The sequence below is a fragment of the Rhizopus delemar genome, genomic scaffold (genome assembly GCF_000149305.1).
Source record: "Rhizopus delemar RA 99-880 supercont3.5 genomic scaffold, whole genome shotgun sequence".
In the NCBI taxonomy this organism is placed as follows: domain Eukaryota; kingdom Fungi; phylum Mucoromycota; class Mucoromycetes; order Mucorales; family Rhizopodaceae; genus Rhizopus; species Rhizopus delemar.
In genome coordinates, this window is record NW_027137831.1 from 1427799 (window position 1) to 1448586 (window position 20788).

General features: G+C 36.4%; 7 protein-coding genes and 1 non-coding gene across 8 annotated transcripts; 5 read left to right on the top strand and 3 right to left on the bottom strand.

Moving 5' to 3' along the window:
* Nucleotides 1–148: 148 nt before the first annotated feature.
* On the bottom strand, nt 149–1180 carry RO3G_07303 (uncharacterized protein; the record flags this gene model as incomplete). The annotated part of the gene is made up of 1 exon (XM_067661893.1): nt 149–1180. One exon carries the CDS (start codon nt 1178–1180, stop codon nt 149–151), a length of 1032 nt encoding a protein of 343 aa, XP_067517994.1.
* Nucleotides 1181–1507: 327 nt separating this feature from the next.
* Nucleotides 1508–1861, bottom strand: RO3G_07304 (uncharacterized protein; the record flags this gene model as incomplete). The annotated part of the gene is made up of 1 exon (XM_067661894.1): nt 1508–1861. One exon carries the CDS (start codon nt 1859–1861, stop codon nt 1508–1510), a length of 354 nt encoding a protein of 117 aa, XP_067517995.1.
* A 1305-nt stretch (nt 1862–3166) lies between these two features.
* On the top strand, nt 3167–8230 carry RO3G_07305 (uncharacterized protein; the record flags this gene model as incomplete). The annotated part of the gene is made up of 2 exons (XM_067661895.1): nt 3167–4805; nt 4965–8230. 2 exons carry the CDS (start codon nt 3167–3169, stop codon nt 8228–8230), a joined length of 4905 nt encoding a protein of 1634 aa, XP_067517996.1.
* A 3141-nt stretch (nt 8231–11371) lies between these two features.
* RO3G_07306 (uncharacterized protein) lies at nt 11372–12638 on the top strand (the record flags this gene model as incomplete). The annotated part of the gene is made up of 4 exons (XM_067661896.1): nt 11372–11785; nt 11855–12115; nt 12185–12358; nt 12414–12638. 4 exons carry the CDS (start codon nt 11372–11374, stop codon nt 12636–12638), a joined length of 1074 nt encoding a protein of 357 aa, XP_067517997.1.
* Nucleotides 12639–14002: 1364 nt separating this feature from the next.
* RO3G_07307 (uncharacterized protein) lies at nt 14003–15468 on the bottom strand (the record flags this gene model as incomplete). The annotated part of the gene is made up of 2 exons (XM_067661897.1): nt 14003–15339; nt 15414–15468. The coding sequence occupies 2 exons, from the start codon at nt 15466–15468 to the stop codon at nt 14003–14005; spliced, it is 1392 nt and encodes a 463-aa protein (XP_067517998.1).
* A 116-nt stretch (nt 15469–15584) lies between these two features.
* Nucleotides 15585–15967, top strand: RO3G_07308 (uncharacterized protein; the record flags this gene model as incomplete). Its single annotated transcript, XM_067661898.1, has 3 exons — nt 15585–15706; nt 15827–15898; nt 15958–15967. 3 exons carry the CDS (start codon nt 15585–15587, stop codon nt 15965–15967), a joined length of 204 nt encoding a protein of 67 aa, XP_067517999.1.
* Nucleotides 15968–17049: 1082 nt separating this feature from the next.
* On the top strand, nt 17050–17132 carry RO3G_19074. Its single transcript has one exon. It is a non-coding gene; the product is annotated as a tRNA-Tyr (tRNA).
* Nucleotides 17133–20128: 2996 nt separating this feature from the next.
* Nucleotides 20129–20461, top strand: RO3G_07309 (uncharacterized protein; the record flags this gene model as incomplete). The annotated part of the gene is made up of 1 exon (XM_067661899.1): nt 20129–20461. The coding sequence occupies one exon, from the start codon at nt 20129–20131 to the stop codon at nt 20459–20461; it is 333 nt and encodes a 110-aa protein (XP_067518000.1).
* Nucleotides 20462–20788: the final 327 nt, after the last annotated feature.

Below are 20788 nucleotides of genomic sequence, written 5' to 3' on the forward strand. Positions count from 1 at the left end.
AGTACAAACTCTTGGCTTTCTGATGAAGTATAAAATGTCACCCTATGCGCACCCTAACTCGTACTACGGAGAATCAAAACTCAAAGGCACATTCGAACGGTTTTGGGGCCACATATTTTAAAAGCGAAATGAATTAAAATAAGTTTATTTAATATCCAATATACAAGCCATCAGCCTCAATAACTGCACGACATCGATCGGGCATGCTTTTAATAAACCTTTGGCATTCTTCAGCCGTGATTTGGTACCAAGTGTGTCCTATACGATCCCATAGCTCATGTATACCACATGGAGGGCAGTCATAATTTTTAAACAGCCGTCTTTTAAGTAATTGCCACATGTTTTCAATTGGGTTCAAGTCCGGTGATTGTGGTGGCCATTTCATTACATAAAACTCTTGCTCATTTAGCCATTTTGATACGACTTTAGCTGTATGTTTGGGGTCGTTGTCCTGCATAAAGATAAATTTACTCGTAGATTTTCCACTTTCTTCCATATACCAGGCCAAAGACTTCATCAAGTCATCTTGTAAAACCTCCAAATAAACGTCCTTTGTCATGTTCTTGCCCACATCCACAATATAGCCTGGACCGTACCAGCTAATGCAGCTCCATACCATTATAGAGCCTCCTCCATGCTTCACTGTCTCACAAACCTGGTGCTTTTTTAACGGTTGGCCTGGCACTTTCCATGCATAAGACTTCCCGTCGGACCCAAAACGGTTGACTTTGGTTTCGTCAGACCATATGATGTTCATCCAATCGTTTACTGTCCAGTCAATGTGCTGACGAGCCCATTGGAGCCTCTTCTTTCTATTTCTTTCATTAATTAAAGGTTTCTTTGGCCTGACAAATGAGACCAAACCAGCATCTCTTAACGCTCTACGTACAGTATTTACAGAAACTGACTTGCCCAAGTTCTGCTCTAACGACTGCTGTGCTTGTACAGCATTTTCGAGACCATCTACTGTTACAGCACGAACGAGATGCTGCTGTTCCCGCTTAGTGAGCGCTTTTGGCCTACCACCTTTGTCAATTCGAGCAGGCAAGCCTAACTCCAAACGAATTTTATGAACAGTAGAGGATGATACTTTGACTAACTTTGCAATTTTATGATAAGAAAAACCTTGACGAAGGTAAAACTCGATAGTGTTCTTGCGATCTTCTGTTAATGGTTGCATGTTGGGTAATTACTTGGTAGATGTCGAGATGTCGAAATGAGAATGTGCGAATGACAAAGAAAAAAAGGCAAAAAAATAATGCGCAGTGGTGAATTAGTAAGCAGCGAAAGTTCTGGAAGAATTGGAGGGTGCAGTGACTGCGTTTATCGCAATCGAAGAATTCCTCAAGCGTGGCCCCAAAACCGTTCGAATGTGCCTTTGAGTTTTGATTCTCCGTAGTACGAGTTAGGGTGCGCATAGGGTGACATTTTATACTTCATCAGAAAGCCAAGAGTTTGTACTCTTAGGAAATATGTATTAGATATGGTATCTTTTATGCGCAATAGGTCACAAAAGATTCAGAAAGGAAAAAATACGTTTTGTGCGAACGGTTTTGGTAGCCACTGTAACAAAAGGGCATTGTCGAGTATGCAAACTCCCTGTGTCGTACACACTTCTGCAAAGAGAACAGACAAGGAAACGGGAGACACCAGTACTGGCAGAGGAATAATTGACCATGGTACGAGCAGTGGAGATCTTTGTAGGAATCTCCATGCCATGGCCAAGAGCACGAACGAAAAAGGAAAGAAAGGCCAACAAGTCTTCACCGGCTTCAACTGAAAGGTGCTTTGCTTGGAAAAGCACAAGGTAAAGGACCAGGAGATACGCCAGTTGTTGGTCGTTGGTCATTTCTTCGTCCATGTCGACATCCATGTCAGCATCAATGTCGAATTCTAAATTTGTTTAATAAAAAAAAAGGGGTGGATTTATAAATATACCTTCAAACGTGCTTCTTTCGGTAGACGTGGTGGGTTGCTCGAAGGTGTTTTCAAATCTTCTTTGTCTCAAAACTATTTTAATTGCACTTTAGTCTTGCTGCATTTCTTTAAAAAAATTGTACCTTCTCCAACTTTGTCTATGCGCTTATGAGTGTTAGCGGTTTTCTTTGCAATCCACTTGAATCCTTCAGGACAGTTGCTGCATTTGGTGCATTGGCATTTAACTTTGTTGTTGGTGGCGTTCATTTCAAAAAAAATAATATTCAGGATTTAGTAGAGGAATAAGATAGAAAAAAATGCGTGATCAAAAAAACTAAAGCAAATATACTAAATTTGGAAGTTGGTTCCTAAACAGTAACAATTTTACGTGTTCAAAAGAACTGGTTTTTTTTTTCCCTTGTTTTGTTTCAGAGAGCATATTTAACATTGCGGATACAAAAGATAAAAAAGAAAGCTCAACAACGGTTCAAATGTAAGTTTATAAAAAAAAAATAATAACAACCAAGTCTAATGTTGGTACCTTTAATTTTTTTTTTTTTTTTTTCACATGAGGAATTCCTAATGGTACACATTCGGATGACGAACATGAAACTCATGGGCAAAGTTGTTCTTTCCAACTTAAAGAAACTATAAGAATATCAATCTTATATTACTGCTTGTTGCTAAAAAGTTCTTTTTGGTAAAGAAAGTTGTCATTGCTGTTGTATCCACACAACTAATAAAGTGAACATTCATGGATAAACTTGGATACTACAGAATTATAGTCTAACCAGATCTCTATTAATAAACGTGAGAATTCTGCAATAGCCAATCTTGCCCTGTTGTCCTACCAGCGTTCTAAAAGACTATATCGGAACCTGATTACAACAACGGCAGTTCAATCCTATTCTATAATTATCATTAGATCAATAGTTTAATTACTTCATTGTCCCTTGATTCGTCAAGTAGACAGCGGCTATTGATTATCCACTATCCTTCCTTATATTCCATATCATTCTTTTAACCGATCAACTGAAATAGCGGTAAAGACCCAGACATTCAAAAAGTATAAATACTCTCAATATTTTTTATTAATAAAGTCATATATAATCTTTAGTTTCACAACTATCGTCTTTTTGTAGTTTTTGTCTTCTATTTCATATTTGGCAAAACATTTTTTTTTTGTGAATTCTTTATTGACTTTATTTTTAAAAACAACCCTCTTTTTATTACTACCTACCTTACCACTATGTCAAACTCAAATGACTTTAACTCTGCTGCTGCTGGTTCTTCCAGTAGTAATGATAAAACTTATCCTGATAACGCCCGTCGTATGTCAGATGTATCTACCTTATCTTCAGAGGCACAGTCCTCTGGAATGACCACGTCCGCAGTTTCTTCTGGTTCTTTTGAGCCTAGAATCGCAGCTCCATCCATCCACTCTTCTATTGAGGAGTTGGATTCCACCATCATCGGTGCCACCCAAGTTATCCTTAACTTGTCTGTTCGTCTTCTTTCCACGACCCCTGAGTCAGAGGAAGATAGCATGGTGCGCGCCAAGTACGAAGCCTGCTCCAAGGACCTAGAGAGACTAGTTCATACTAGATATCTCCTCCAACGAGCTATGACCCATGCTGTTCCTACCGCTTGGACTGGTGCACCTCAGGTTGCCCCTGCAGCCTTGAATGTTGTACCTCCAAACCTACCCCTCATGCAGTGGAAGGGTGCGGTCTTTGACCCATCTGCCCCTGTCTCTGTGGATGTTAAGCACTGCTTAAAAAAGTTTCAGGACGTGATGTTCGCACATGGTCTTGATCTTGATCAGCACTGGCTTCGTCTTCTCCCTCCCTGCTTGTCGTCTAGTCAACGTACTTGGCTTGATGAATATCAAGAAAAGGAGGATGTCCATACGTGGAGTCAGTTCAAAAAGGCTTTTACTGGCCATTATGGTGTTGGTTCGGCTGAAGAAAAGGCCACGTCTACAACGGAGTTGTTACGCATCTCCATGACTGCTGCTGAGACTGTTGACCAATACGTTGAACGTTTCAACAACCTCCGTCGCTTGGCACAGATCCAAGATCGCTGTGTCTTGACTCGTTGCTTTCTGATCGGTCTTCAGGCCGACATTTACAAGAAGGTGATCGTGTCCTTAGCCAATTGTACGGATGCGCAAAAAGAATCGGTCGACTACGTTGTCAAGTTGGCCAAGACTTTGTACCATTCATTGTACAAAGTACGTAGAGTTGCTAACGCTTCTCACACTTCTGCTGGCCCCTCCATGGTCAATGACTCCTCTTCTTCTGGTCGGAAGAAATCCTCTGCTTTTGTCTCTGGTTCTGCTGTTCGTGCTGCACCTTATCCAAAGGCTTCTAGGAAGTATTGCAGCTTCCATAAGACCACCACCCATAGCAACGATGAATGTCGTGCTATGAAGAAATCTTCCTCTCTTTCTCCTTCTTCGGGTTCTACCCAAGTTGATGTCTCCTCTGGTTCTGCTGCCTCTCAGTGGAATCCAAGAAACCAACCTTCCGGTTTGGGACGTCCGTGCCGCTCTTGTGGTGCTGACAACTGGCGTCCTGGTCATCGATGCAAAGGAAAGGGTCGCTCAACTGGCTCTTCGGCTGACGACTCTGATCTTGCTGGGCCTTCTCATTTGTTTCGCGGAATGAGTCGATCCCCTGCTTCTTCCTTGTCTTCCGTTGCCTCTTCTGGTAACGATGTTTCTGCCTCTGTTGGTTCTTCTGCCACTCCTACTACAAGTAGTAGTGATGCTTCTTCCGGTCGTAAGACTGATGCTGCTGGTCCCGTTGTCTCTGTTCCCGATTCGTCGGATGATATGGACATTGATGTTGCAGAAGCCCTTACTGTGGCTGAAGCTGCTCAGGCCTGTAAGTACATTACACATCACATCTTTTCTAAAGCGCCTTCAAACACTAATACGCTTTATGTTCCTATTATTGTAGAGCACATCAAAACATGGGCCATGATTGATACCGGTTCAACTTTTTCGTGTGTGTCTCCTTCGTTCTGTTCGTCGCTTGGTTTAGTTCCAACACCTAATCCAGGATCGATCAAGTTAGGACATAATAGTTCAAGTATTGTAAGCCGGTTAGGCATAATAAATCTTACTGTTTATTATAACCAAATCCGTTTGCCATATGAATTTGAAGTGTTTGATTTTAGCAGTGATGTCCCCATTTGTTTAGGACTTGACATTTTGCCTAAACTAAGAATAGGTTTAACAGGATTAGCCACTTCTTGGTTAAATTCTAATATTCCTAAAATACCTGATCCAGTTAACCCTGATGACTATAAGCCAAATGAAACTCCTGTTGGCACTAAACAGGAAAGACAGCAATTGATGAGCACTATTCAACCTTTGTTAGATGCTAATACGAGTATCCCCATGTCTTCTCATTGTAATTTACCTGGTGCTATCATTACTCTTGATACTGAACCCAATGCCTTTGCTTATCGAAGACAACCCGATATTGCTATTGCTAACAGAAAAATCATGGAAGACCAAATTCAAACTTGGTTGGATGATTGTGTCATTGAACCTGCTCCTTCCAATACTCGCTTCAACAACCCTATTTTTCTTGTTGGAAAAAAGGATGTTAACGGATTATACACTAAGAAAAGAGCAGTTATTGATCCACGTATGCTTAACCAACTCGTGAAGAATGTTGATAGAATGCCTTTACCTCTAATCAGTGATCTTCATCAACGTATGGGTTCTGCTACTATATTTACTACTTTCGACATACGAGCATGCTTTCATCGTTTTCTTATCCAAGAATCTGATAGACCTAAAACCGCATTTACTCATCCATTCACTGGTATGCAGTATCAATTTCGTCATTGTCCTTTTGGCTTGACAAGTACCGGTAACATTGTACAGCGTGTTCTTACAAATTTGTTCGCAGATCTTCCCTACACTGCACTCTATATTGATGATCTATGTGTCTTCAGCTCTGGTGACATGAATCAACATATTGAGTATGTCCGTGAAGTGTTGAAACGTCTTACTGCTGCAAACTTAATTATTAATGTTGAAAAGACACATTTTGCACAAAGTTGTGTAAACATTCTTGGATGGACTATTGGTAACAATGGTTCTCTAATCCCTGATCAACGTAAACTGACAAATATACATTCTTGGCCCACACCTAAAACTGGTAGACAAGTCATGAGTTTTCTTGGATTTGCAAACTATTTCCGTAATAGTTTACCTATGTTTTCTCGCTTGACTGCTCCACTTGACCGGTTACGATCTCTTAATTCTTTAAAAGGAATTTGGAATGAAACCCATGAATGCAGTTTTCGTAACATTAAGGATGCCTTGGTGAATGCCCCAGTTATTCACATTCCTAACCTTAAGTACCCATTCTACGTCGCAACAGATGCTAGTGCTTATGGTATCGGCGGTGTCGTTTATCAAGTCATCGACCAAGTCATTCAATATAACGCCTTTGCTGCAAGATCTCTTTCTCCTACCGAACGTCGTTATCATACAAACAAACGAGAGTTGTTAGCGATTGTATTCATGTTTGAGAGATATAATAAATGGTTATATAACCGTCATTTTACCTTGACAACTGATCACAAAGCCTTGATTTACATCAAGAAGCAAGTTGTTCCAAATGCTGCCATGCTTGTTTGGTTTGAAACAATTTTCGAATATTCCTTTGATATTGTTCATTGTCCTGGCATTAAGAATATTATCCCAGACGCACTTAGTCGTTTATTCCCAGATGACAATAAACTGGAGGGGGGTAACAATGTCAACAATGTTGCCATCTACAGTATCCGTGGTAAAGAAAAAGAAAAAAGAAAACCAACTTTTAAAGAAAAATCTAAAAGTTATGAAACACAAACATATGCAGTCACTTCTGCAACATCATCATCATCATCAAAACCCTTATTGCATCGCGCTTTGCAATATGAAGATTATATCACACCTCCTCCTGAGGAAAGAAAAGATATAATATTAAAGGCTCACTTATTAGGCCATTATGGAATTAAAGCCATAGAACAAACCATTCATGGTGATAAACTCCATTGGACTAATTTACGTCAAGATATTCAGGATGTCATATCCAAGTGTCACGAATGTAAAATGTTTAATATTGCCAAAACAGGTTATCATCCCCCTAGAAGTATCCTACCTGACGGACCTCTAGATCATTGGGTTATGGACCTCGGCACTTTTAATATAACATCTACGAGCGGAAATAATTTCCTTCTTGTCATGGTTGATTTATTTTCTCGCTTTACTATCTTGAAAGCCATTCCTGATAAACAAGCTCTTACTATTGCCAAACAGCTTGTTGATATCTTCTGTACTTTCGGCTGGCCTAAGGTCATTGCTAGTGATAACGGAAAAGAGTTTACTGCTACCATCGTCACTGAACTTATTAATAACAGTGGTATCGATAAGAGAGTGTCTAACCCTTTTAATCCCCTTGGTAACTCAGTCAATGAAGCATTTGTAGGAATTGCTAAAAAGACTATTGTTAAACAGTTACAAGGAAGAAAAGAAGATTGGGATCTATATGTACCTGCAACCCAATATGCTATGAATCTGAAATATTCCAGACTTCATAAGAGTAGACCATATACAGTAATCTTCAATAAAGTACCAAATGATATGAAAGATTATTCTCATATTAAACCCACTCTTAGAAGTGAAGCTGTAGATTCTAAAGCAATAGAAAACAGACTTAAATATGCTACTGAAGTCGTTATCCCTGCTCTTGCTAAACGCATTAAGGAAACTCAGGATGTAGACAATGCATATTTTATGAAAACAAACAAAATCGTTCACACACCATTCCCACTCCATAGTGAAGTCATGATTAAAAATGTGAATAAGGAAAACAAAACTGATCCGTATTACGAAGGTCCTTTTTATATAAGTGGAATGACAACTAATGGCAGTTACATATTAGTTGACAAACAAAATAACCTCTTATCAAGAGATGTACCAACCTCACACTTAAAACTTATTGCATTACCCAGCAATAAAAGTGCAGAATCAATCGATGACCAACATTATGAGATTCAAGCAATTATACAACACAAAGGAACTCCAGGTAATTACCAGTACCTTGTTCATTGGAAAGGATACGATGATCCTATGGATTACACTTGGGAACCTACTTCTAGTTTTGATGATCGATCTTCAATTGAAACATATTGGGCTCGTCGTCAAGCAGGTAATAATACTGCTGTCTCAAAGAAAGCAAGATTACCCAAACGTACCGTTCCTACTCGTGATCATCACAGTAGAAGCAAGAGATCAAGACGTTAAATTGTCTAAGTAGTTGACCGTCTTTTTCCCTAAGACAATTTTTCCTAAAGAAGGTTTTTTTTTACTATCAGGTTTTTATGACAACTTACTACTACGATCTACCCTCAATTATACTATGTCTATTTATCTGCCCTATGATCATTATCGCACTTATTGTGTATGACAATTACTTTTTCCTGAATCTTCACTTATCCTTTTACCGTTTGCTTCAAACTAGAAGGGGGCAATGTTGTATCCACACAACTAATAAAGTGAACATTCATGGATAAACTTGGATACTACAGAATTATAGTCTAACCAGATCTCTATTAATAAACGTGAGAATTCTGCAATAGCCAATCTTGCCCTGTTGTCCTACCAGCGTTCTAAAAGACTATATCGGAACCTGATTACAACAACGGCAGTTCAATCCTATTCTATAATTATCATTAGATCAATAGTTTAATTACTTCATTGTCCCTTGATTCGTCAAGTAGACAGCGGCTATTGATTATCCACTATCCTTCCTTATATTCCATATCATTCTTTTAACCGATCAATTGAAATAGCGGTAAAGACCCAGACATTCAAAAAGTATAAATACCCTCAATATTTTTATTAATAAAGTCATATATAATCTTTAGTTTCACAACTATCGTCTTTTTGTAGTTTTTGTCTTCTATTTCATATTTGGCAAAACAATTGCTAACATCTCTAATGGCTAATGGCTAATGGCAAATTACACCCATGTACAAACATAAAGTAAGTAATGAACTAGTATAAGCTTAAAAACATATATTCTTTTATTATATCTGTCATAAAAAATAATAAAGCAATCTATTTATTTGATAAACAAAAGAGTTTTGTATGTATTTGTTAATTATAACTGCCTTGTAACAAAATGTTAACAGAGCTTCTTTATTTTTTTTTTATTCTTTTGTTATAATGTAATAGCATTTGCATAAATATAAAGTATATTTGTTGTTAGAGTACTGTTTTCATTTGAACAATGAACTTTTTATTGCTATACTTTTTTCTTTTCTTTTTTTTTTAACTTAGTCTTTTTTTTACCAGATTTTTTTTTCCCAAACACGACTATTTTGTTACGTTCTGTAACACGTTTGTAATGACCTAAGCTAAAAATCATAGACTACCTTCCTAATATGTATTCTTTTGAACAAAATAATCGCAAAATGCTTTTGATGTCCGCATTTTGCCCTCAAAAATAAAAAAAAACGAAGATATCGGTCTTTCAACGATAGAGGGAACAGGATTTCCAAAAAAAGACCATTTGAAAAAAAAAAGACACTTTTTTAAAACATGAATAACTTTATGAATACTTACGCTACAAAAAAAACAAAAGTATTGTTCAATTTCTTTATTTTTTTCGCACCTGAATCTTTTTTCAAAAATTCGAAAATGACCAATACAGCGAAAGTTAATTTTTTTCATTTAATCAAAGACGTCAAAAACGTTGATTATTAGATGCACCAACTGATTGTGGATGCTGAAAATCACCAATTATTTGCAGTGTTGCACTGGAAATAATCGTGCAAACTCTGCGAACCGTTAATTGTTAGGTATATGCTTTTATGTTCAGCGATATGAAAATCTGTGATTGAATGCATATTTATGCCGACGTCAACATCTGCACCGTTTATTGACCTATGATTCTATTATTTATTCTGCGTTTTGCTAATGCAGATACTGACGGGAGTGATAATTCAGAGTTCTAAGTAGATTTAATCCTTAATGTGCGAGGACGTCTATCTTGGTAGCTGCTTTTCATAGTCTTTTCTACGTCAGAAATAAATTGGGGACCAATGATACTTTTCAAATCAATGCTTTATTTGTTTTTTTGTTCTTTATAAACCACTCATATTGCCTTATACACTTCTTTATCGACCACTCATATTGCTTTATATACTTCTTTATGAACCACTTATATTGCTTTATATACACAAAAAAATAGGGATTTGGTTTATAAAAATAGCTTTTTTTTTATTTAAATAAAATAATAATAACAATATAGAGTATTTCTTTGCTTGTAGTGCTTTAAAAGCTTATTTGACTTACCTATTGTCACCAAAATAGCATCATCTAATCTAAAAATACATCAATTAATCTCGTGGAACTCAAAAGGTTCTCATGAGAAAAAAAAAAAAAAAAGCCAAGCTCAAGGATGCAAAGACACAAGGATTCAAGGGCTTGAGCACTCAAAGCAAAAGAAGGAAAGACATCAGTACTCAAGAACCAAAGCAAGGGCGAGAAAGAAATAGTAAAGGCCAAAGCAAAGTAGCACGTATCTATAATAATTATTAGCTATTGAGTATACGTAGTAGAAGTAATAGTACCTTTCTTTAGATAGGCCAGAAGACTAGCTAAGCTTATACCAACAAATAAAAAAGGAAGCAGCATGTATCTATGATAATTATTAGCTATATAGGTTATGTAATAGAAGTAATAGTACCTTGCTTTAGATGGGTTCAGAAAAAACAAAGCTAGCTAAGCTTATACCAATAAGTAAAGAAAAGGGAAGCAACACGCATCTATAATAGCTATTAGCAATCGAGTATATAGTAAAAGTAATAGTACCTTGCTTTAGATGGAACAGGAAAAAAAAAGAAAAAAAAAAGACACTAGTTAAGCTTATACCAACAAGTAAAGGAAGCAACGATAATCCTGGGAAAAAGACTTTATAAAGACCATTTCAAACATCAAGAAAGCAACCGATATTATTTTACTAAAGTAAAAGCACCATTAGAGCAGGAATATAGTATATATAATATGAAGAACTTACCTTTTATGAAGATTGTTTTTTTTTTTAAAAAAAAAAAAAAAAAGAAAAAAGGGAAAAAAAAATACTTTTTTTATAGCCTCATTTTACTAGTGTTACAACTATTCAGCATCAGTCAAATCTAATAACCATGAAAGCTCATTCTAACACCATTTCTGAAATTAGAACAGCTATTAAAATATTCAAAAAGCTTGTTTATATATTGTTAGACTTATTCTTCATTTAAATTTAACATCTTCAACCCCAATAGTTTTTTTTTTTTAAAAAAAAAAAAGAAAGAGTACAAACTAAACTAAAGAATATAAAAAAAAAACAATGTAGGACGTTTTTCTTTTTTTTCCCCTCTTTATACTTTATTTTAAAAAATGTCCAGACGCGTCGCCACTCCCATCAACGTTCCCAGCAATGCCCCCAAAAGGGCAAGAGTTTCTTCAAATATTGCTGGATCATCATCCACTGTTGTTCCTTCTTCTTCTCTTTCTTCTGCTCCTGTTTCCGCTTCTGCTTCTGCTTCTGTTCCTTTTCCTGTTCCCGTGTCCGCTCCTGTCCCTGTGTCTGCTTCCGTTGCAAGCTTTGGCAGCCATACTGGTGCAGAGGCCGTTGGAGCAGCCTCTGCTCTCACACCAGAGATGATGGCTGCCCAAATGCAGTTTTTTGCTCAAATGTGGCAACAGCAACAACTGCAGCAGCAGCAGCAGCAGCACCCAGTTCAACAGCCACAGCAAGGGCAGCAGTATGTTGATGTGGCTGAGATCAACAGGATCAAAAAGCAGTGTAGTGTAAGTTTAAAATTAAAGTATCAATTAGCAAATACAATTTAATAACTTTGTTTCTTACTTACATTATAGGATCACATAGCTGATCATTACCGTGAATACTTGGTTGGCCGTGGCATCAAGTTTGATACACTCAAGTCCATCACCGACAAGGCCAACAGAAAAGTAAAAAATCTGTTGCGCGATGAAGTCAGGAAGCACCAACGCTTCAATGGCCTGACTGATTCGCAAGTATTCACCATGATTAGAAGCAAGTTCTATTACATGGTGGATAAGGCAAATGGGAAAGCTGTGACGACACCAACGTCAGCCTGCCGCAGCCGCGTAAATGCAGTAAGTACTTGATATTTAAAAATTGTAATATAAAATGCCTATAATACTTACATCAATACTTTATAATAGAAACTCCTTAACAGGAGGGTTGCTTACAACGCTAACGCAGCTGCATACCAAGCACGGTTCCCATTTGCCGAAAAGATCTTGACGGTTGATTGGACCTCTGATGAGGAGAATGGCCCAGAAGATGAAGATGGCCGTACGTTTATTGTCAAACGGCCATCATTCAGAAGTGAAAGAGTAAGTATGACATATCAATAAATCTCATTTTCTAATATACCTTAATTGCCTACAGGTAGTGGAATTCCACAAAGAGCTCCAGAAAGGGCACAGAGAACTACTAAAGAAAAAGGGAGCTCCACCAACAATTAGAAGAAGAGTACAATATGTTGAAATGGAGTTCCCAGATAAACTTGATCATGAGTACTACCCTTCCTGGGCTTTTTCTTCCCCTGCTCTTGGCTTCCCCACTTCTGTTTCTGGTCCTTCCTCCTCTGCTGCTGCGAACCCAATGCCATAGGCATCCGCTTTTTTGTTTCCTTTTTTTTTTGTTTCTTGTTTTGTTGCCTCTTATCAAATTGAATAAACATTTGTTAAAAAAAAACTAGTCTATTGAATGATTCTTTAGTAAAATATATAAAATAATAATAATGATAATGATAAAAATAATGATAAATGATTGAATTGTTTTTCATATTTGCTACATATAAATCTTTCTTGGAAGAGAGAGAGTGAGAATATGATTGTCAATGTAAGGCTTGACAGCAACAGGATTGTAAATGCGATGAATCGGAAGTATGTTTTGTCTTGACACAGGTTCATACTGGTTCTTCCACACTTGGATGCCAGTACCATCAAAGGAGGGGAAATGTTGGGACGCATGACTGTACCAATTGACAAATGCAAAGTAATGAGTGTTGTTACCAAATGAATGAGTAAAAAAATATGATATTTGACCAATGCGCAGTTGATTGTCGACAATGGCCTGAATGAATGATGATGGTGATGATGATAATGAATTTGCACTTGCTGGCTGATAAAGCTGTCCAAGCAAAGTGATTTTTTTGAATGAGTGTATGGTGGTATCAATGTATGTATTTGTTATCATAGGTGCATAGGTGTTCATATAGTAATTTTTTAAAGCATCACAATGCTCATGGCATATAAGTTCTGTTTTCTTGTTGAATTTTAAAGGAAAGGATGATGGTGGTAGAGGCTCACTACCAGTGATCGTCGAATTGAATAAACTAGGCCCGTCTATGAAACGAGAGTAGTCAAATGGCGTTAAACCACTCTCGTCACTCGTAACCTCGCCTATCTCTTCTATCGATTTCACCAATAGGAGCATATCTTCGTTGTTTGTGTTAATGAATGAATGTAATGAATGTATGAGGTCTTGCGTATGAACATTTTGTGTAAACATAATGGCATAGGTTGTTTCGAAGCCTGTCTTGAAATTAATATTAATATTTTTTATATTACCATTAAGGCGTTCGAAACCATAAAGCCAAAAGGCATAAGAAGGACCAAAGTCCAAAAAGCATTCCTTCAGATGCATGTGCATATGCATATTGGGGGTTGTCATAGAGTTTCCATACAATTGAACACATGACTTGCCAAAATTCTTAAAAAGTGAATGCGCCATTTCTATGTCTTCAACTGTAATCAAGGGGCCGGTGACCAACTTCACAGCTTCAACATACTGCATCCAAACATCGAAGTGCTCTCTTGTCAGCTTTTGTTTCAAGAGAAAAGGCGAAAGCACAACACACCACGTTCTCCACTCGTCAGATTTCATATTGCTGAAAGAACTTTCAACCTTGGCTTTTTTTTTTAAAAAAAAAAATTGTTAGCTTGAACATAAATTAAAGTTTTTTATATTTGTTACATACATCTAGGGATCTTGCAGTATTGAGAAGGAATGAGAATTGAATTTGATTCATCAGCCATTGCCTTGAAATCATTTACTGTAAGCAAACCACGGCTTTCCCAAACTTCAATCATCCTCTTTGGTGTACCAAGGAACAAGTTGTGCATTGGATCCACAGTTGTCAATCTTACCACATCAAAATAGCAAAGTCGATGAAGCTCGCTCCATTTACTCCCCGTACTTGTCTGCAATGCCTTTTGCTGGGTGATATGGGTCGCGTTCAGCCAGTCATACGCCTCTCGTCTTTGCTGGGTGCTGTCCCTCATTACCCAATGCTCATCATCAAAGTTGGAGAAATCAGGCTTGGATGAATTGGCGCCAGTACTGATTCTTGGAAAGACAGTTGAGCATTTGTTACAAGCCTTATGAGCTGACTGCCCCATAAACCCGGCTACTTTACGTGCTGCAGGTATGTCACAGTTGACTGACATTAAAGCAACACGAACAAGCACACCATTTGGGCATTGATAGGTGGGTATAACCGCACCATCGTACAGGACAATCAACTCATCCACCATTGGCCGCAAGAAGTTTTGAATTTGGTCATCCGTGGGTTCGCCAGGACCAGGAATCATGCCAACGAGGATAATGTTGGAAGTCTTCATCCTCGAACTTCTAGGGAGATTGTTGATAGTTAGGTATACACCACCACAAGAGTAGTGCATACCGTCACTAGGCTGGAACCAGTCCACATTCAACGACACCATCAGCGACCTTTCTTTGTTGACAAATGGCTGAGCATTTGAGTCAGCAAGCTGGCCCCAAACTCTACCATCATAAATGTCGTAAAGAACATCCTCTTCCACCGATCTACTTCTCCACTGCTCAATTTGAAACTCGAAGGCAGGACGAGCAAAAAACTTCTTTAAGGTTTCCAAAGTTGAGTTGTAAGGATATTCAAGGGCAGGCTTGACGGTGCTTCCAACATAAAGAGGATTACCACATGGTTGTTCTTGGCGGTGAGGGTTGTTTGCAAACCTGACGTAGGAGCATTGTCGGGCATGCAAACTTCCCATGGTGTACACGCTTCTGCAGAGGGAACAGACAAGAAAACGGGAGACACCACTGCTGGCAGACGAGTAGTTGACCATGGCACGAGCTGTGGAGATCTTTGTTGGAATCTCCATGCCATGGCCAAGAGCACGAACAAAGAAAGAAAGAAAGGCTAATAACTCTTCACCAGCTTGCACAGAGAGGTGCTTTGCTTGGAAAAGAACCACGTAAAGCACCAAAAGATGCTTGAGCTGATCTTCGTGGCTCAATTCCTCCTCTCCATCAACATTCATGTGGTCTAACAAGTTGCAAAATACACTTCAATAAATAAAATCTTTCTAATATAAAATGCTTTGTTGACTGAAAATATACCTTCAAAGGTGGTATGCTCACTTTCGGTTTCATGGATGGCTGCTGATTGTTGCATGACTTCGGTTGATTGTCTTCCAGACTCTATTTTTTTTTTTTTTTACATTAACACGAGTGCCTTTATACAAAAAAAATAAAACTAAAACCTCTTCCTCTGATTCTGTCTAAACGCTTATGGCTAAGAACAGTTCTTTTGGTGAGTCTTCTAAATCCACCGGGATGCATGCTGCATTCGGTACAAGTGCAGGCGATTTTGGTGTTGTTCATGTTGTTCATTTTAAAGAATTTAGTATTTTGTAAAGAAATAAGGAAGAAAAAAAAACGTGCCTGATAAAAAAGGAATACTAAATTTGCAAAAACAGTCGGTGCTTAAACAATGAAATAAGGCAGTAAAATAACTTTTTTTTTCTCCCTAGTTTTGTTTCATGGAATAGACTAGATGCCAAAATTAAAGAAGATAAAAAGAAAAGACCAAGCACTGGCCAAATGTAAGTTTATAAGAAAAAAAAATAGTGACTAAAACTAATGTCCTTTTTTTTTACATTAGAAATTCCTAATGGGACACATTCGGATGACGAACATGAACCTCATGAGCAAAGTTGTTCTTTCCAACTTAAAGAAACTATAAGAATAACAGACTTATATTGTTGCCTGTTGCTAAAAAGTTCTTTTTGGTAAAGAAAGTTGTCATTGCCCCACATCTTTAATGGCTAATGGCTAATGGCTAATGGCAAATTACGCACATGTGCAAACATAAAGTAAGTAATAAACTAGTATAAGCTTAAAAGCATATATTCTTTTACAATATTTGTCATAAAAAATAATAAAGCAATATATTTATTTGATAAACAAAAAGTTTTGTATGTATTTGTTAATTATAACTGCCTTGTAACAAAATGTCAGCAGAGCTTCTTTATTTTTTTATTCTTTTAGAATATACACGTATTCTTTTTTTATAATGTAAAAGTATTTGCATTTCTATAAAGTATATTCGCTCTTAGATTATTGTATTCATTTGAACAATGAACTTTCTATTGCTAGACCCTGTTTTTTTTTACTTAAACTGTTTTTTTACTTAAACTGTTTTTTACTTAAACTTTTTTTTACCAAATCTTTTTTTTTACCAAGTCTTTTTTTTTTTACCAAGTCTTTTTTTTTAACCAAGTCTTTTTTTTTCCCAAACACGACTATTTTGTTACTTTCTGTTACACATTTCTAATGATCTAAGCTAAAAACCACAGACTGCCTTCCTAATATGTATTTTTCTGAGCAAAATAAAAAAAAAGAAGACATCGGTCTTTAAACGATAGAGGGGAACAGGCTTTCCAAAAAAAGATCATTTGAAAAAAAAAGACGCTTTTTTAAAACATGAATAACTCTATGAATACTTACCCTACAAAAAAAAACAAAAATATCAATAAATTTCTTTATTTTTTTCGCACCTAAATCTTTTTTCAAAATTAAAAAAAGTGCAATACAGCAAGATATAATGGTTTCTCATAAAAAAATTATAAAATCTCCGGATTGATGATTGATAGGTCTGTTAAAATTCTACGTCAAAGCCCCTACATTATTTGCAGTGTTGCGACCACCACAATAGTAGTCAGATGTTCTACCAACTGAGCTACATCCACATCCCCCGGCCTTAGCTCAGTTGGTAGAGCGGAAGACTGTAGTTAGTCTGTCATCTTTAGGTCACTAGTTCGAATCTGGTAGGCCGGAATTTTTTTTTCCTCTTGTAAATTGTGTCATATGTTTTATTGTCATATCTTTTTATTCTCTATATGGATATTTGTGTTGCTTTCCTTTTAATGAAGTTCATGTTCAACAAGTTACAAGCTGAAAGATATACAGTCAAGTTTTTTTTAGTACCACGCCAGTTAGAAAATGAACTTTTGCGTAACTACCTATTTGAAAACGGAGTATCAACTCTTTTGCTTGAAAACCAAAAACAACATAAAATTATAAAAACCAAAAACATATAAATACCCTTATATCTTATCCCTATTTTTTACTTCACTTCACTTCACTTTACTTTTGAATTTTATATTCTTTTTATATTTTCTTTATTTTATAAAACAATAAATCCATCAAGCGTTCAATTGAAACCCTTTGGTCTGTGTTCTATTTTAAATACTGAAGTCCCTTGAAGTCAATAATCTTCATTGTAAACCTATTCCTAAACCTCAAGAGTTTAACCTATTCTAACAAGTTTGATCTACTATTAACAAGATCTGGTGGTCACTATCGACAAAACTTACATACTTAAAAACCTAAACCCGCAAACAAGCAATATATTAAAGAAAATTACAAAGCTATGACTCACAAGAGAGTTGTTTATATTCAATATCAACATGACTCATGAATTATGACAATACTTGTTGTAACACAATGCAGCAAACTTTGGCAGCATTCGACTTTTCTCTCGCCAATTAGTTTAAATCCAGGAACATACAAACAAATACGTATGAATACAGATAAATCCAGAAAAATACAAAAAAATATAGAATATCCATAAAATCATCAAAAACAGCATATAATCAGAAAAACCAAAAACATATAAATAACTTCAATATTTCTTATACTTTTTACTTACTTTTGTTCTTACTTACTTTTGTTCTTACTTACTTTTGTTTCTACATAACCTTGTTTCTACTTACTTCATATTACTTTTTGATTATTTCAAATAAATATCATTCAAAGTAAATTTCTTTTATTTTTCTTTTATTTTACTTAACATCAAGAACAAGAAGTCCTTTGAAGCATATACACTTCATTGTAATCCCTATTATATTATCTTTTTATTTTACTTTACTCAAAACAGTTTGATCTACTTAACAAGATCTGGCGGTCACTTATTACAAGCGAGCTTATATTCAATTTATTACTCTTTTTGGAATCAAAACCTTTGATCTTATATCAAGACTTATTCAGTACAAACCTATTTATACTACAAAAACCTTACACAATCCAATCATCACATTGTACAGTAGGTCAAAAAAATGCTGCAAGGAATCCATTTTTCTCGGTTTTTGTAGCGCACATCCTGTTACAATGGCACAAACTGCCTCTGTTCCCACATAGTAAATTTCCTATATGTCGTGCAAAATTTGAAAGAGTTTAAGCCCTATTGGACAAGTATTGAAGGAAGTAAGGAGCGCGCAATTTGAAAATTTGAAAAAATGAAAATTTTAACGGAATAAACTTATTTATTAATATTTAGTTGGTCCTCCTTTTCTATTAATAATCTCTTGAGTTCTTTCCGAAATGTTATCTACGTGCCTTTGGCGAAGTTATTTATTGAAGTCAATTCATATTTCCTCAACTCGTTCCCAAAGCACATCTGTGTCCTTTGCTCTGCGTTCGTAATAATTGAGCTGCAACTTCAATGGATGCCGTACGTGCTCGATTGAATTTAAGTCCGGGCTCTAAGCTGGCCAATCGTTAATATAGCTCTCTAGGTTACTACATAGCTAAGCCATTGTAAATTATGCCTTGTGCTTTGGGTCATTGTCATGCTAAAAGTAAATGTTGGACCAGTCGAAATTGTAGTACTTCATACTATCACGAAGCGCAGTGTTCAAAATACAGTTGTTGGAATAATTGTTCGAATGTTTTGCAATTTTATACGTTTTGTTTTTGCTTAGGATAGGGGGTTTTAGGTAAAAGTAGTATAACAACAAAGATAAAGAAATACTGTTAGAACTTGGTATCTCTTTATTAAGTTAAGATAACTAAGATTGAATATGATTAATTCTACATGTAAAAAGTGAGAGTATTTATAGACATGATACGGATAAAGAATTAGGACAGATTTATGATCAATTCGACAGAATAGATGATTACTATTTCTAATTATTAGTTTAGCCTGTTCCTAGCTTGTATTGTCAATTATGCTATTGGGATGGTTTCAGATAACTCTGGATGTAGGACTATTTAGGAGACGGTACGGATGAATATAAAATCCTCTAGTTCCGTGATTGGATATTATGGCTAATAATAATATCTCAGTTACGATAAATGTTTGCGTGACTTAATGATGATCCGGTAAATAATTGTCATTCCTTATTCAACATGCTCATATTATCAATAAACTATATTACAACCACGCCATACATTTGACTGTGTGAAGTTAATATGAATAAAGCCTAATATAAAAATCTAATCAAAGTCTTTTATTGATCTGTGCTGGGAATAATGTTATAAATGATTCCAAAGTTATGTCAACATATTATTTAGGATCATATGAGATTCCTTTTACTAAAATAAAGTGACTATAATCTTATGTATCCTTAACAGTTTTGTATCTCTGCAGTCAGATACGATAGAGCTACGTACGATACCTCATTAAAAAGCGACAGCTTTCGCATATAACATAAAAAACGCTAGGGGTCTGGAATTATTTCCATATATAGTAAGACCAAATTGCGTCAAGCATATGCATTCGAACAATTTTTCCAACTCAATGCATTCTATAATAATGATATCGTTGCCGCTTCTGACATCACAAATACAGCATTACAAAATGATGTAATTATGAAACAACGCTTTTGCTATTAATCGGAGCTTAAAATATATAAATAAGGCTGTGTTTTACGGTGTTTCCCTTCCATCTCGTACAGTCTATACGTCTTTATATCATGGTACATCCTTTATCTCGTAGCAAGCAAGAGAGCATCCGGTAGCTGTTGAAAAAGGGTTTATCATACTCAGAGATCATGGAACATGTTCCAGGAGTATTAATGTCCACTTTGAGCAAGCACAAGGGCTTGTATACACCGAAACGTACTCGAGGTCATGCTGGTAAAAAGACTACTATAAGCTCAACAACAAACAATTACCTGAAGAGAGAGCTTGTAAATGGTTCACTTAAGACTGCAAAGAGCGTATGGCCATATTTAAACAGTATTGGTCACAAGATAGGCTATTTTGGTACAGTAAAAATGCTTCACAGTATGGGTTTCGATACCCAAATTAAGAAGAAAAAGCCTCTCCTCAAAAAATGTCACATGGAAGCTAGACTAAAGTGGGCTAAAGCTCACAAAGATTAGACAGAAGATGACTGGAGACGTATAGTGTTTTCTGATAAGACCAAGATTAATGTTTGGGGTTCAGATGGCTGTAAGTACTTTTGGAAACGACCTGGTGACAAATTGCAGCCTCATCATCCTTGACCTTACAGTCAAAGGGAGGAGCTGGGCAGTGTGCTTGCTTTTGGGGGTTGTTATGACGTGGGAAGGGTCCCGGAAAATGGGCTGCCCAATTGATAATGGTACATATGAAAGTATCAAATTATGGTTCTTATCCTGGTTATTACACTGGATGGACAGTCCCGGAATTAACATGGTGTAACCTACAAGGAATTCTATTTTTATTTT